Here is a 16,627-nt window from a genome sequence, read left to right as displayed (position 1 = left end):
GTTCTGGAACTTGGCCAGGGAAGGTCCAGGCTTGTACAGTTGGGACCAGGAGCTGCCCTGGGACAGTTGGTGAAAATAGATCAGGAATAAAGACATTCTTACTCACATCATTCTTGGTCATCATTTTGTGAGAAGAAACACAGCACATTGATTCTATTTCACCCTTACCTTACCCTAAGATCCCCCATTAAAAAATCACAGTCTGATCCTGTACACAAATCTACAGTTGCTGGCTTTGAATCTTTCTGTTCTTGTTCGTCACTGGCAGGCAGTTTAAATTCAGCTGCTAGCCACATTAAATATTCCTGGGCCCTGGCTACATTCAAAACATACAGGACAGCTTGGCTTGCTTGGGTGTTGGTTGGTGTGTGAAAAGGAATTGCTAGCTAGTTTAAGCAAATAACACTTTCCTTCTGAATTGTGTAGACTCACTGGCATCTCAGGATAAAACTTTCAGGACTATTAATGGCTAGAAATGAGATAGTCTGCTAACCCTGAGATTTTTGAGGACAGATTACTATGGTGTTATCACTTAGGGCCTGGTATAGTTTTCGGCAGACTGGTTACCCCATCACAACGGTGACATATATCCCATCCGTCGAAATATAAATCTCATAGTATATTATGGGATTTATATTTCACTGGATGGGATATCCGTCACCGTTGTGACAGAGTAACCTGTCTGCCGAACTCTAAATCAAGCCCTTAGTCTGTAAATTACGGCTGGATACCAGATATCACACCCAGTAAAACCGTTTATACCCTTTCATGGGTTGTTAAACCAGATCTGGGGTTGTTCTAAACATACCCCGACAATGATTCTCTATCATTGCAAAACTAACCTCACCAATCTGCTTGATTTCCCTTAGAAGAAGTTTCTAATGAAAGAGCTCCATTTGAGACAGTATTCTCATTTAGGGGTCTTCTTTTCTCTTACCAGATGCATAAAGAACGCTTCCGGTACTGCTGACATTTGTTATTTTCTTTGTCCAAAGCCTAGGGTAGATTGGCATTGAAGAATATATAAAGTGAAGTCTGCTCACTTCAGAACATCCTTTCCTTTTTTATTTTTTTTAATATTCTTTATTGATTTTACTAACGTAATACAACTATGCAAAGCATCATCAAGATGTGATTACAGGGCAATTTGGCAAACAAAAAAGCACCGCATATAACACATAGCACATCATGACTTATATCAAGGCAATGAACAGAGAAAGGTACTAAGTTGAATCTGTAACGTACAAGCACCACATATCGTGCTAGTGTGACACTCATGGCCACACCGGGGCAAAACTCAAATTTCACCTGCAAACAATCATATCATTACATTAATGTTCATTATCGTCATCATCTCCCTCTGGTTCACCTGTTTCTTTGCCTATCAAGTACTGTTGGAATGCACTCCAATAAGATTTTGGCCTGGATTGCACGGGGAGGAGTTCGCCATATGAGTCTGACTGCATATTGCAATAAATCATATCGCTTGTCCAATCCTCAATAGTGGGGATCGGGACCCTACCCCATGTCATAGCAATCCGTCTCTTCGCTAGGAGCAGTGCCATCCAACCAGTCTTCTGCAAACTTCATCAATAAGTTTGTTATAACCTAGGGGAGCTAAGAACGGATCCGGGGACAGTGTAAGTCCGGCAATATCGTTTCTTTTCTGAAATACTTTCCCACCATACTCCGATATGCAAGGACAATACCAGGCGAGATGCATGAAATCTGCCATCGGCTCCAGGCATCGCGAACAGGAGGCTGTCTCACGCAAACCAAATCTATATAAATGTACTGAGGTGTAGTATGTTCTATTAATGAATTTATTCCTCGATATCTTTTTCTTCATCTTGCAACAATATTGCCACTCCTTGTTATCTATCACCCGGGCCAGGTCCCTTTGCCAGTCCTGTCTTGGTTTAGAGAACTGAACCGATCTATTTGCTTGAGTGCTGTTATATATTCTCAAGGCTTTTTTGGAGGGAAAAGGGGTCTTAATGACGTAGGAGAGGGTGAGTACTTCTGGAGGCTCCTGCAAGGAGTTGCCTAAAAGTGTTTTAAGAGTGTGCTGTAATCGTAAATATTGAAAATGTACCAACAATGTAGAGCTGGGGCCGTTTGCCGTCAGCTACTCCCAACTCCGGAATTCACCCCCCACGAAGAGGTCTCCTACCACAGTGGCATTAACTTTACTAATAGCTTGGATTACCCTGCTGTCTATTGTGGGAGGGAGCCAGGTGCACCACTCTAAAAGCGTCAAGAAAGATAGCGCCTGCCTGTCTGTCCAACAGGTTACGCCAAGCATGTGTAGTGGCATTAATGGAGTCTGTAATACTGGCCTACGTGCTGGCTTCCTGAATAGGGCCTGTGAGAGAGTGTCAGACCCAGCAGCAATTATCTCTATATCTACATGCAGGGAGGAGGTGGGGCAATGCAGCCAGTCTGAGGCATGGGAACACTGTGCTGCTCTGTAATAGAGCTCTAAATCTTGGGCATTAAGGCCGCCCAAAGAATATGGTAAAGTGAGAGTGTCCTATTTTACCCATGGTTGTTTGCCTACCCAGGCTAACTTTACCATGAGGGACCTTAATTTAGTGAATATGGGTTGCTGGAGCACCATGGGTATATTCTGAAACAGAAAAAGCTGTCTTGGAAAGACAACCATCTTCATTAGTGAGACGCGACCCAGCAGTGAGAGAGGCAGTCGTATCCATCTAGTCACATCCTCTTTAAGTTTGTCAAGTACTTTCCTGTAATTGTCGACCAATACTACATCTGAGTCAGTGTGGATCTGAATTCCTAGCTATCGTACATACTCTGCTGTCCAGGTCAAAGGGAACTGCATGGCAGAAGGGAGTGTAGATGAAGTCAATGGACAAATCAAGGACTTATTCCAATTAATGTTTAGCCCTGACGGTTGCCCAAACTGGACCACTTTGTCCAAGACAGGAGTAAGGTGGGTGGAAAGGTCCCTGGTGTATAATAGCAGGTCTTCTGCGTATGCGGAAACTATTAACTGATAACCAGGGAAGCGCACCCCCCTGTGACTATGGTAGTCCCTAGGTGCGCACAGCAATGGCTCAGACGCTAAAGCATACAAAAGGGGGATAAGGGGCATCCCAGCCGAGTGCCCCTAGAGATGGGTATCGGGGCCGACAGCAAATTTCCCAGCCTAACTCTAGCACACGGGCTTCATATAGGACTTTAACCAACTGTAGGAAGACCTCACCCACCCCCACCCGCCTGAGTACCATTTCCATAAAAAGTCATTCAACCAAATTGAAAGCCTTTTTGGCATCCAAGAACACCTCAGCTGCATTGATTTTAGTGTTGATGTGCTGAATTGCAGCGAAAAGAGTACAAAGGTTAGACGTTAGGTTGCGTCCCGGTACAAATTCAGCTTGCTTGGAGCCCACTAGGCCTGGAAGAAGTGAAGAGATGCGATTGGCCAGGTATGACAAGCAGTAGCTGAGGGTTTTGCCAGGTTTTAGAAGAGTAATGATCACTGCCTCACACATTGATGGGGGCATTAACTTACTCTCTGTCATCTCTTCGAATAAGGTAACTAAGTGTGGGATTAGAAGATCTTGAAAAGCTTTATAAAAGGCAAATTGTCAGTTCATCAGAACCCGGAACGGGCCCACTTTTCATTGATGACAAAGGGACCCTGATTTTCCTGGGGTCTAGGGGAGCCATAAGATGTTCCCTATGGGAGTCTGTGAGCCACACAAGATGGATATGTGATAGATATTCTTCAATAGCCGTACTGACGGGAGGGATCCGAGACCTATAAAACTCGGCATAATGTCTGCTGAATCTGTCCACAATGCCTTTAGAATCATATATCATATTCCCATCTTCACCCATTACTTCGACTATAGAGTTAGTATCCCTAAGGGGGCGCCGTAATTTAGCTAAAAGGGAACCCGGGCGTTCACCCTCCCCATAGACATGTGCTGTGGCATATTTATCTAAGTGCTTGACTTCACTATCGGCTGTGTCCAGGTATTCCTCGAATAGCACCTTGATCATATTTAATGTCTCAGTATGGCCCGTCAACTGGTGCTCTTTTTCTACAGCAGCGATGTCCGCTTCAAGTTTAGTGAGCTTGTTTTATATAGACCTAGGAACACCTGCATGTTTAGCTATAGTCTCTCCTCTTATAAAAACCTTAAAGATCTCCCAGACTGTTGTGAAGGCAGGGACCAAACCCATATTCTCTTTAAAAAATGTGTCAATGGCTGTAGCCATTTCTGAGTGAAAGACCTGATAAAGTAGGGAGTCCTACGGGAGCATCCATGTGAACGGGCGTGTCTAACTTTGGGGACCGTCAATATCAGCTGCACTGGAAAGTGGTCGGAATAAGTCCTGGGGAGGGGGTTCACAACACGACACCTGAGGAACCAGGCTTCTAGAAATCATCCAGTAACCTATTCTGGTGTGGGTGTCATGTGGGACAGAGTAGTGAGTGTATCCCGGGGAGGCCGACGGTCACTGTCTTCAAACATCAGCCAGCCCCAGTTGTTCCATGAGTACTGCGACAGCGCTGGCTGTTGCTGCAGGTTTCCTCGGGAGCCATCGCAACCTATCTTTTCTGGGATCTAATACACAATTAAAATCTCCCCCCCACATCTGCAGCAACTCATTGGTATTGAGTTGGTGGGCCGCCAAGGTCTGAAAGAACTGTGCATCATCATAATTGGGTCCATATATGTTAACTAACCGAACGCTAAATCCCTCAGCCTGACAGCAGGCCACTACAAACCTACCATTGGGATCTTCCTCTTCTTCGTGCAAGGACATGTCGGACTTTGGGTTAACCCAAATAAGAACCCCCCTAGGATGTGGAGTAAAACCAGCTGCCGGAAAAAGGCCCTGCAATCGCCGTTTAGTGAGCATCTTATTCTGGGGGGGTAAGATAGGTTTCCTGAATCATTGCTATGTCTACATGGTGTCTTTTCAATAAGACAACAACGCTCCTCAGCTTACGATGATCATTAAGGCCCCAGACGTTCCATGTCCAGACTTTAATCAACTTGGTCATCATGTGTGGAATTCACAACCCATGTACCCTTTGCAGCCACTCCTCGTGTCATACTTCATTGCAATGTGTTTACCTAGATTCAAGGTGCCCTGAAATGTGCTTGGTGCGTTAAAGGACCACCCCCCCCCCCCCGCTCCCCTCCCACGCTATGCAGACCCCAACACGGCATAGTCGATCCCACAACCCCCCACCCATAAACATGAAACGATACCGCAAAACATACATTCGATAACATTAAAAAAACAGGTGTCGAGGGTGGGTGACATGCCGGGGCAGATGTTGCCTACTAAGCATCGACAGTTAGGTATCAGAGCCTATACAACTGTTAGCATCTCCAATACTGATAGTTTATATGTGGCATAATATGATTCGGCATAAACAGTGACAGTGCTACCATTAAACCCCAGAAAGGATAACTTAACTGAGCTTCCCACTCACATCTTCTCCCGAATGAGGGAGAACCTCTATCATATATCAAAAAGCTAAGACACACTAAGTGGAGTTTACTGTTCTTCAGGGTCTGGAGAATAATCGTCAACGGAGGAGCGGGTTTTTGAAGATTCCCCACCACGTTTGCCACTCTCTCCTCTCTTCAGGAACTGGAGAACCTATTTAGAGTCATTAAAGTTGTGAAATTTCACATCAGCGCGCGCCCTAAGTTTTGCTGGGTAGATCATATTGTATTCTAAATTCAGGTCACGCAGTTTCCGCTAAACCCGGACAAATTGACGCAGCGCTTCCTGAACAGCTTGTGTGAAATAAAGGTAGATGGAAATCTCTGTGCCTTCATATCTTATTTCTTTAGTGCGGAATCCCTGTCTCTGTAATTGAGCACCCTGGTGAAAATCAGGTGAGGGGTGACCCGGGACTGGTCTGGGAGCAAGAGATCTATGGGCGTGCTCAATAATGAACATGTTTGAAAAAGTGTCTTTGCCCAGGAGTGTTACCAGCAATTGTTCCACGAAGGTTTCCATATTTGGGCTGTTAGAAGGTTCCGCAATACCCACTATGCGCAGATTGTTCCTCGACTGAATGGAGCAGTTTTTTCAACTGAGCGGAAGAGTTCAAAGAAGAGTTCAGCGTGTCTTCCGCACCTGAGGCCCTCTGCTCCATAGTGTCCAATCTTGCCGCCTGTTTGTCCAGCCTCTCAGACATCCTGTCCATTCTGAAGGAGAGGGCATCTATCTTCCCATCAATCTTCATTAGGCTTAGCTGCGGCCATAAGGATCTGTTTTAGATCAGTGTCGGTAGCGCTGTCACCCATCTCTGACCCGGACTCAGAGGCATTTTTCTCAGTCTCTTGCTGCCTGGGGTTCTTACGAGGCTCAAATTGCAACTCGGATTGCAAGTTCTCAGTGTGGCCCATGTTGCCACTAGAAGCATGAGGCCACTTGGGAGATATACCAGCAATGTAGATCAATAGGACCCATCACAGACTTGGCAAGGGATTGAGCAGAGGGGACAGGGCCCTACCAGCTGTGCAAGCAAGGATCACGTACTCCCTCCCCAATGCGCCACCCCGCTGTAGCAGTAATCACCAGATGTCCATATCTCTCTGTGATCACTCAGCCAGCTGCTGTGTGCCCAAGGGAAGGAGTTCGAAGCATAGACGGCATACAGGAAGCGGGTGAGTGCCCCCATGAGTCCACAAATGTCCAGAATTCCCAGTTGGAATGCGCCACCCACTTGTGTAGTGCCGGCACCCAGGGAGGTAAAAGGGGATAAATACTGGTCCAGCGAAAGAACTAGGCCAGGAGTACCGCAGGGCACAACCAGCCAGCATACCCCGATCTTGCAAGAGACTGTCCAACTGAAGACCCAGGGATCACTGCGGAACCACGGCGGCGGCCACAGGTAAAACCAAGTCGCGCCTAGTGCACCAAGTAGCAGGGAGTAACCACTCAATATCGTACCAGGGACACGTCTCAAGAGCCGGTCTACACAGCTGACTGAAGGGGGCTGCAATCACAGGGTGTACCTCTTACTGCATCTTCAGCATGGGGAGCCAGCCCAGATAGCCCAGTGTGGCGCAGCAGTTATGCCCAATAGTCCATTGCAACAAGAGAGCCCCAACTCGGCAGTCTTAGCGACCATCATATGCGACGAGGAACAAAGGGGGCATGCACATCAGACTTCCCTGTGTTCGGCCCAAATAGTGGAGCTCAGGAGCCCGCGATAACAAAAAGCGCTCAACTCCCTCGGACACTTAATGGCACTTGCAGCAGTATCGAGAGCAGAGAGGTCTCAGGCAGCAATGGTCTTGTGGAACGGAATCCCTGGGTTGTGTGGGTCACTGCCACCACTTACCGCAACAGACACGGGTCTGATGGCGTCCCTGGATCACCGACAGTTGGGGGTGGGGGGCTGAAAAGCATTCCGGTGCCACGACAATGACGGGGATCAGGAATGCAGGCAAAGCGTGGGCCAACAGCGCCACAGGAGCAGCAGGCGTGGAGGTGGACCTCGCAACGTTCACGAGCACCGCAGGATAGGCCTCACACACCCAGCGCCAGACAGGATGTAGGCCGCAGCACTCAGTCTGGGCATGGCCCCACCGCCCTGCCGCTCCGATACATCGGTTTTTCCCTATCGCCCGGCTGGCCACTTGCTCCCTGGACATCGGCAGCCGCAGGGGAATGAAATCTGCTGAATTGGAGGGCAGGATTGAGTCAGATGGAACAACGGCTCACAGAGCTAACCTAGAGTGTGGCCATATTGCAGCCAGGCAAGTTCCGCCTCCCCTAGAACATCCTTTCCTTATTTGTTAATCTCTTTAAAAACATATACTGGTACAAATACATGTACTGTAAACAATCATAATGTGAGCCACTGGTCTTGTGATGAAATGCACATTTTCCTGGCTCGAATAACAAAGGAAAGTCCTGATTTTAGTAAAGATACAGAAGCAAAAATTATCCCTCCACTGTCTATATCTTTTCAGATTATTTTCCTTCCCCATTAAATTTACTGTATTACAAACATTCGTGATTCTTTCTTGCAGCTGTCACTGCCCTAACTCCTGGCTGTTCCCAAGGTTTCATCTCATCTGGAGGCATATGAATATCAAGCATCCAGGTGCCTGGTGATTCCTGATAAGTCACCTAAGGATTCGAAAAAAATGTATTCTATAAGGATTCGAAATAAGTTGTTCTGGATTTCCTCTGATATTGTTCTTCTTTTTTATTCATGGGGTGTAACTGTCTTCACATCAAGAAGTGAATGTTACTTACTAGTGAATTCTATAATAAAAAAAATAAGATTATGACTGATTAGTGGTTTTACTGCCAGCCAAACTATAATTTATGACCCAGGCTTTGCTGGGAAGTGCAGCCTTCCGGGTATCGTGACTTCTATACAAAAAGTAGCAGGTTACATGAGCATGCCATTTGCCTCTTTATCTTTAATATAATTAGGACTTTCCCTTTCTATTCTCGTTAGAAAAACCTTCATTGTTCTAATGTAATATAAAGACTATTCTTGCAAAATGCCTGTATTGTACAGCTGTTGCTGGAATGATTTTAAGTTTGTTTCTGTCTTTTAAATTTCAGCTTGTACGATTTTATTGAATATAGTGTCCAGAATAAACTGAGTGATCCTGACGATGAATAAGTTTTACATAAAATAAAAAAGAAATATCATATACCACCTCTGAATGTGATTTGAGACTTGACCAAACTTCTGCCTCCACTCGACAAAGATGACAGCACACATTGAAACATTACAGTCATTTCTACTTCACGACTCTGAGGCAGCCTGAAGACATGTGAAAAGGACAACTCACTGTCTTGGTTTTGGACCACAGCATCTTCCAAAAAGTTGCAGACTTCACCTCCAGGCATCTTACCCCGCAGAGAATTAGTCAATATGTCGTCAAGCTTCTCTTGTGAATCAACATTAAAAGCCTGCATTGGAAAGACGGAATATATTTCAGTAAAATGTTAGATGAATTACCACCCAATGCGCAGAACGGCGATATCCAAAGGGCAGAAGCAGTTAGCCATGCGGAGCCGGGATTTAAGCTATCTCGATTAAAGTGCACACTGACATAAAATGCAGCCTTGAACACTTTCTACCGGTCTGAAATGAAGACATCGCATCTACTTAATGAGCCCTTCTCTTGACCTAGCTAACAATTTTAAAAAATGTATTAGAAGTTACCACTGTGAATGTCAGGTTAAAATGTCTGCTTCCTCAGTAATTAATCTCCCGAGAAGTAGGTCTGCTGTCTACAATCAACACAACTATGGGATACAAGTAAAACCTGTGAATAATTAACGCCAACTTTGGCCTTAGACAATAAAGAGCCATTCTGAAAGTTCTACATTAAATGTGAGCCATGTTATTAAAGCATCTTTGAATCCCCTCACATAATCAGGCCACCGGAAGTCAAAGAAGAGTGTGTAAGGAGGTCACCTTTCATGTATTGGGGTCAAGGAGGAAAGCTGAACACACCATAAAGATGTAACTGGACAAGACTCATAGATAAAGATGACACACATCACTGTTTGGTCGTGTTGATGCTATTGATCAGATCATCTGAAGATACACCACATAAACAGGATTGTGAGGTGTTGTAATCAAGAACATATGAGGAAATATGTCCCTGAGTAGATTGGAATTTCAACAAATCAAATAGCATAATCAGTTATGTTAGCTTCTATAGATAAGGGATAAAGTTAGAAACCGTGAAGGTTTATATTATAGATACAGAAGGCAAAATATTGTTAGTCTCGAAATTCATCAAAGTTCATATTAAATCACTTAGAGGGAATTAACATAAGGCTCAAATAAATTGCACAAATCACTAATGCGGCATGGGATGTGACTTAGGGGAGCCCACAAGAATGTTTTATTTTCTAAGTCCTGAGTATGCAATACATCAATGTGAGAGTGCTCTCTAAGAATCAGGAAAGCAACAAGTGTCAGTCTCACTTCTAAAATGAGCTTTCTTTTGCACAGTAAGAATCACACAATCAGCACGAGGGGAGCAAACTGTGGCCACTGAGTTCGGCGCGAGAGAATGGAAGAAACAGCAACATTTATGAGGAAATCGTTTTCTACAGCTAAAAAAAACATTTTCAATCATATGGAGTAAGCAGGGTTACAAAACGTATTACATTCAACCATGCTTTCAGTACACATGTTACTGCATATGGAGTCGTGACAATGAAAACATGGCCATGTTTAGGATTCAAGATGGAATCTGGGCCTAGTTGGGTCAAAATAAAAAAAAAACAGTTCTGTGGAATAAATTAGTTTTCAGTTTTCAGATTAATAAAATAATCTTTATTAATTACAAATCTGCTCTAACATTTGCTTGGTCGGGCTTGAGTCTTGAACTGTGCGGAATGCTAAAAATCACATTTCGGTGCAACACAAATCAGAACAGCCTAAAGATAAGAATGTAAATTTCCGGTCAAATGAGGGAATTTTTTTTAACATAACAAGACTTTATGACTGTAAACAGCGTAGCAAAAACAAACAACTCAATAATATTCCAGGTAGGGTGTATGGTTGTCATCTTTCTCGGAGAGGAAAGCAGGTCATTTGTTTGGGTTTCAGATTGTAGAAGGGCCAAAGCCTAATATTTGTAAGATATCGTCTGTGAAGTCAGCTGTATCTTTTTATCTGGGCGCTTACCCTTCTCATTGCATCAAATGTCATTTAACAGTTACTTAGACAGTTTTAAAATACTTAAAAATAATTTCTTGATGTTTTTCTGTTTCATATTCCACCGGAAAAATACCGGATTTTGCTGATTTGAACAATTAGTCACTGTCCCTGACATTAAAAAAATGTCTGCTAGGCTGGTAAAATACTAGCTTGGGGAACTCCAATAGGTTGCAAAACAACCAAGGCTTAAGAGCAGTTTGTAGGTGTGTGACTCCTCAATATCAACTCCAAAATACTGTTGAACATACATTTCGAGGTCAAAATACCTGGAGAACTAAAATATTTAGATTTTAAATGTTGAGGGTAAATATGTTTTTTCCATTATAACAATCGTAAAAAAATATTAAATGATAGTGGGATTTAATATCGTTTTAAATATGTTTTTAGAATGTGCTAATTTTTGTTACAAACTAATACTAAAAAAATAGGTTAAATTATTGTATTTATTATTTTTTATGGTAATTTTGTATTAATATATTTTTAATGTTTAATTTTATATATACCTATATTGTTTCATAGATATACAGTTTAAAAATGTATTATCAGTTTAAGTGCTATTATTTTTTTTAGATATTTAATATTTTTTTTCAATATGTTATACATTTCCGTGATAGTTTACAGTGGTTGCATTGTGGTGTAGACGGGCTGTGGGATGTTTGGATGTGTGAGTGACTAAACCAATAGGATGCCAGATGTAGTAAATTGCAATTTAAATATCTTAGTCATTGCCTTAGTGAAAATATTTGACTAGCATCCATTGGTGGACCGACATCGTGGAAGACCTTAGGTTGTGTGTCAGAACCCGGCTCTTGAGAATCATAACTACAATTACATCACATGCAGTAGGCATTCCTTTGTGTCTTTCCTGGACAAACCTTTTGGCTAGATGAAGGACAATAATCTGAGGGTTCATGAATAGTTTATAAAATACACCCATGATTCACAATTGTTTATAACACTAAACTGTGCCCATGATTTTTAGCTGCTTTTAAACCCACTTGGTATGACTGTGAGAGTTAGAAATCTCGACTATCATCTTGGATTTGGGCCTATAAATACCCCACCCTTCAGATTCTCGATTCTTCGCATTGAGGACCTGAAAGGAAGCAGACTTCTAGCCGAACCCTCGGCTATCCAGTTTCCCCTTGACAAGGAACCACGATCCCAAACAAAGAACGAGAGATAAGTACTGAAATCTCGCAGTCTTCATACCCCTACATTTGACCTGAGCCCATCAGAAATGACAGGCGCGTTCACGCGTACTCCAAAAGAACTAACCCTTGTGAGATCTGGCAAGCTCCTGGGAGAGTTGGATATCTAGGAGGCTATCTTGGATTTGAGCCGATAAATACCTTGCTCTTAACAGTCTCAATGTTTCATATGGAGGATCTGAAGGGAAACGGCCATTCAGCCCAAGATGGCCACCCTGTTTCCAATTGATAAGGGACTGAAATGCTGACAAAAGTATGAGATAAGTATTGAAATTTTCTTTTTGCGCACTTTTTTGAATGAAAAGAAACCCATTGTACTCTGAACCTGAAACCTATCAGACAGACATAACAAGGAAACTTGTATCTAGTGAGTTCTGAGTAAAAACTGTGATATTTGGAGTGGAGAAACCTTAGTTATAGTTTGATATAAACAGCCAATGATTTATCTTGTGTGAACCATGTGAACCCCCTGAATCTATTCTCAGATTGAACTATTTTGTGTGTGAAACATTCTTAGGTGAAGTTAAGAATAGGCCTGGGCTAAATTTCCGTTCCGCTTGCGGAAATTGCGATAATTTGACATTTTCGCGTTCCGCGGAGAGCGTGAAAATGTCAAAATTTCCGCATTCCGCAGCTTAGCGATAATTTGTTTCTTGCTCGCGCTGTAAAATAATACATTCTTGCGCGCGCGATCGCCTTACCTGAATCCCCGCGTTCGCCGACAAGTTTTCCAGATCCGGTCGCGTTCTCCACGAGATGTTGGATTGTTGGTAGCCATTTGCGCTGTCTCGCGACAGTTCATGCCCGCAGTAATGTCATTGGTCGCGCGATCACGTCTTTCTTATCGCGATCATGGACTGCGAGAAGAGTGAAAACAAGATGGCCGCGCCCACGAGCAACCGCATGGGTAAGTTGGTGAGCCGCGACCACGCAGAAAATACCGCGAACGGGCGGGAAAAAAACTTCCGCATCTTCGCGATATTTCCTCGTGTTTGCGGAGATTTTTAAATTTTTCGCGATAATTTGCGCAAGTCACTTTTGAAAATTCCACCCACCCCTAGTTAAGAACCTATGGTTGTCAAGATGCAGCATGGATCTGGAGCAAATGTGTCTGCTATTCAAACAACTTGTGTCAAACAGCCAAATATTTACAGTAGACTATTTCTAGTCATACGACTGTTATGAAATAAATTTACAAGCTCTGACGGAAGGCATGGAAAGTACAAGTGGCATTGTAAAAGCTAACAAGAATACCCTAGTGGTGAGTTTATAGCAAATGGGTCATATGGGAAGACCTGAACACTGTTTTTTGGAAGTCTAATCTTGTCTTCCGTTTTACAGATACTCTACTTACTAAGAAACCATCTCCGCCACTCATGAGACTAGAGCTGGAATTCAGTCCTCTGTGACTAAACAGGATCATTTATGTAGAAGATAAGTTTCAGAAAGTCAGAAGGTCCAGCTAAACTTTCTTTCTTCACCAGGGAGAGAGCAACTTGATTTAATTTTGTTTTACTTTATGTTTTTTAATGTAATATTTATTGTTGTAATATATTATTTGGTCCTGCCCGCCCCTCCTATTGGGTTCAAACAATCGTTACCGTGAGCATAATCCAGTGGTGTTTGCATGGGCTCAAAGGATCATTGGGTCTATGTTGCCTCTGCAATATTTGCAGACAAAGATTCACCACTAAATATCTAAAAACCTCGGCCAAGGCCTGAAAGAGTGCATAAGTGGAAGAAAGTTGTGCTGTATTGTGGCCCATGTGGGAAGTGTTTTTGGTGTCATACCTGATGACCAGTGTATTGCTCTATCCTAACATCTATCACTGCACTTCAGCAAGTATTGTTGTGAAGAGGAGTTAGGGATAGAAACATGAGCTTCATATTTATTGTTATTATTTGAGAACCAATGTTATTGATTTTATTGATATGCAAAACATTATCATTGTCATTCACCAAAACCCTCTTGTATCTCCACACATATTCCATACAAGTATAGTCTAGTCATCAACATTGGTAGGCCACATCCTATAATGATCTAGCTTTTTCCTCTATATTTGCTCGTGCTTGAGGGGCAGCTGCGTGTCTTGTAGACAAGTGCTTTTAGGGTTGCACAGTAGTCCATCCCAGACCACCATTCAGTCAGAGTAGTCGCTGCTCCTATTCTCCATTTTGGCAATCCAGGTGGCCATCCCAATGGTGTATCATTCTCACTTAGTATGCTCAAGGTCATCTAGAATTCCAAGTAGTGCCTCTTTGGGTGTTAATGTGATTGTGTAACCCAAGACGGGATATAGTGGGCGTTGCCCTTCCCCAGTAGTTTGCAATCAGGGGGGAGGCCCATGCCAAGTGAAAAAAGTGTGCACCCGTGGCAAAGCAGGATTTAATGTGACCCCCCTGCCAAACAACACCTAGCATAGTGATGTCATTCTTATCTCATCCCTGGAAGTCCTAAAGTTGGGAGGTGTGCCGGAGGCAGCAACCTCTCCACAGTGGAGTTTGCTAGGTAAGTTTATCAGGCCACCCCATAGAGCAGAGGGTCACATGGCAAGGCAGGAAAATATACTGTGTGGCTCCTGGGAGATGTTTGGGGAGCTGATTGCCATAAGGCTGGCCCATGACTTTATCCGGGTCTACAAGGGATAGTTTGGCTCAATATGCGGCGATGGCCGAGCAACAGGTCAGCCAGTCTACCAGTAACTGTGCCTCCCTATAGTACAGTTGGAGGTCTCCCATTGCCATGCCACCATCGTACATCGATTGGTGGCATTTGGGCCAGGTCATACAAGGTGGAAGGTTAGCCCACAGGAAGGTGCGGACCAAGGAGGCAAGATCCTGGAATCACCTGATAGGGATCATGAGTAGGAAGTTTTGGAGAATGCCTAGGTAGTGTGGTAAGCTCTTCATTTCGAATGGGACCACATGTTTTAGAATGTTAAGCAGCAGGGTGGTTCTCGTGTGGCAGAACATGGGGGTCATTTTGAGGCTCCAGTCATTTTGGGAAGTAATGAGATATGGATTCTGAGGCATTTGAAACTCAATCACTTCACTAATATGGAGGATTATCAATGCATAGTTGTATTGTATTGTCAGTGTGAATTGGCCCCAACAAGGATTTATCGGCATTCACCTTGTGTCCTGAGGCCCCTTTAAAGTGTCCCAGGAGGTGGAGGCAGCATGGCCCTAATAGCTGAGCGTTAGCCAAGTAGGCAAAGCTGTTGTCCACGTTTAGAGCGATTTTTCTCCTCAGTGTAGTTCTCCCACCACCATCCTTGTAGTTGGGTGCCATACTGCACTAAGCAGGGAAAAGATTCTATAGCGAGGGCAAACAGCAGAGGTGACAGAGAGCACCCCAGCTGGGCCCTCCTTCCAACAGGGTAGGAGTTGAGAGAATTCCATAATTAGCAATGGTACCGTCAGCTGTAAATAGAGTAGGTCAATATAGCTATAGATACATGGACCAAGGTTCATGCACATCAGAACTGATTGCAGGAAACTCCAATGAACAGAATCGAAGACCTTTTCTAAATCAGCTAACAGGAGCACACAGGACTCCAGCAGCTCATGGGCTCTGACGAGTGCTACGTTCAACCATACCAGGTATTTCTGTTGATTATGAATCCGCTCTGAACCGAATGGAGAGCGCAAGTCTGAGTCTTGTGGCGATTATTTTTGCAAATATCTTCACCTCCATGTTGATTAAGGATATGGGTCTAAAAGAGTTGCAGTACGGTAGGGATCACCCCCCCTTGGGAAATACCACAATCTTAGCTGTGCCAAGGACTGAGAAGAGGAGGCAAATCAGTGCTGTCTCCATGCACAGGTTAAAGAGATGCTGGGGGGGGGGGGGGGATCAGAACTTACAATAGCATTCTAGGGTGAGTACCCAGGTCGGGGCTCTTTCCCAACAGCAACCACAATGTGGCTTCATGGATTTCCTCCAGAGAAATAGGCTTGTCTAGGGCTGCGCATTCCACTGCAGAGATTTACAGAAGTGTATGCCTGCCAGGAAGTGTTGGCTCCGTTTGCACAAGAGGCACAGGCGGCCGGTATAAAGGGCATAATAATACACAACAAATGCCACGAGATGTCCACCGAGGCTGAGTGGAGGACACTTGTGTTGTCAAAGATCTCAGGGATTATACTAGTGGCACTGTCCTTGTTGGCAATCCAATAAAGGAGCTTGCTAGACTTGTCACCGTGTTGTTATATGGTTTGTGGAGGCCCTCCAGCGCAATTTGACAGAAAAGGGATCTCACGAGCATTAGTTGTGGGCGAATGGCCTTGGCAGGATTCAGTGTGTATTTGCAATCAAGACTGCAATGCAATCCTTCAGGTCTGACATTACCTGACCTTGGTCTCTTTCGGTGTGGCGGAGGCAGCCCTTGGTGATTCCACAATTTGCATAAAGTGGCTTTACTGGCACCTCAGTGCATACTCACGCAGGGCACCTTCCCTGAGTTGGTCTCGAAGTAAGCCTGCAATTCGGTAACAAGGAGATTGAAGCAGCGGTCGTCCAGGCGGAACCAGGCATTGAGGCACCACTTGGGGTGTGTTGCATGCACTTGGTCTCAGAGGCGAATTTCAATGGGTGAATGGTCGGAGATACCTCAAGTGAGAATTTCCACTCAGGTGACACATAGTGCGTAGCAAGCATCAGAAGGAGGTCTATTCCCAAGAGCGTCATATGTACCTG

General features: G+C 44.1%; 1 protein-coding gene across 1 annotated transcript in view; it reads right to left on the bottom strand.

Moving 5' to 3' along the window:
- The window catches only part of BANK1 (B cell scaffold protein with ankyrin repeats 1), a 2,329,074-nt gene that overhangs the window by 1,424,981 nt on the left and 887,466 nt on the right, over positions 1–16,627 (bottom strand). Inside the window, exon 6 of the mRNA XM_085636022.1 lies at positions 8,826–8,946. Coding sequence (XP_085492148.1) covers positions 8,826–8,946 — 121 coding nt within the window. The remainder of the gene's footprint in view (positions 1–8,825; positions 8,947–16,627) is intronic.

This window comes from Triturus cristatus, chromosome 2_1 (assembly GCF_964204655.1).
Source record: "Triturus cristatus chromosome 2_1, aTriCri1.1, whole genome shotgun sequence".
NCBI classification, from domain to species: Eukaryota; Metazoa; Chordata; class Amphibia; order Caudata; family Salamandridae; genus Triturus; species Triturus cristatus.
Note: the sequence above shows the minus strand (reverse complement) of the source record. Positions and strands in the feature narration are given on the sequence as shown.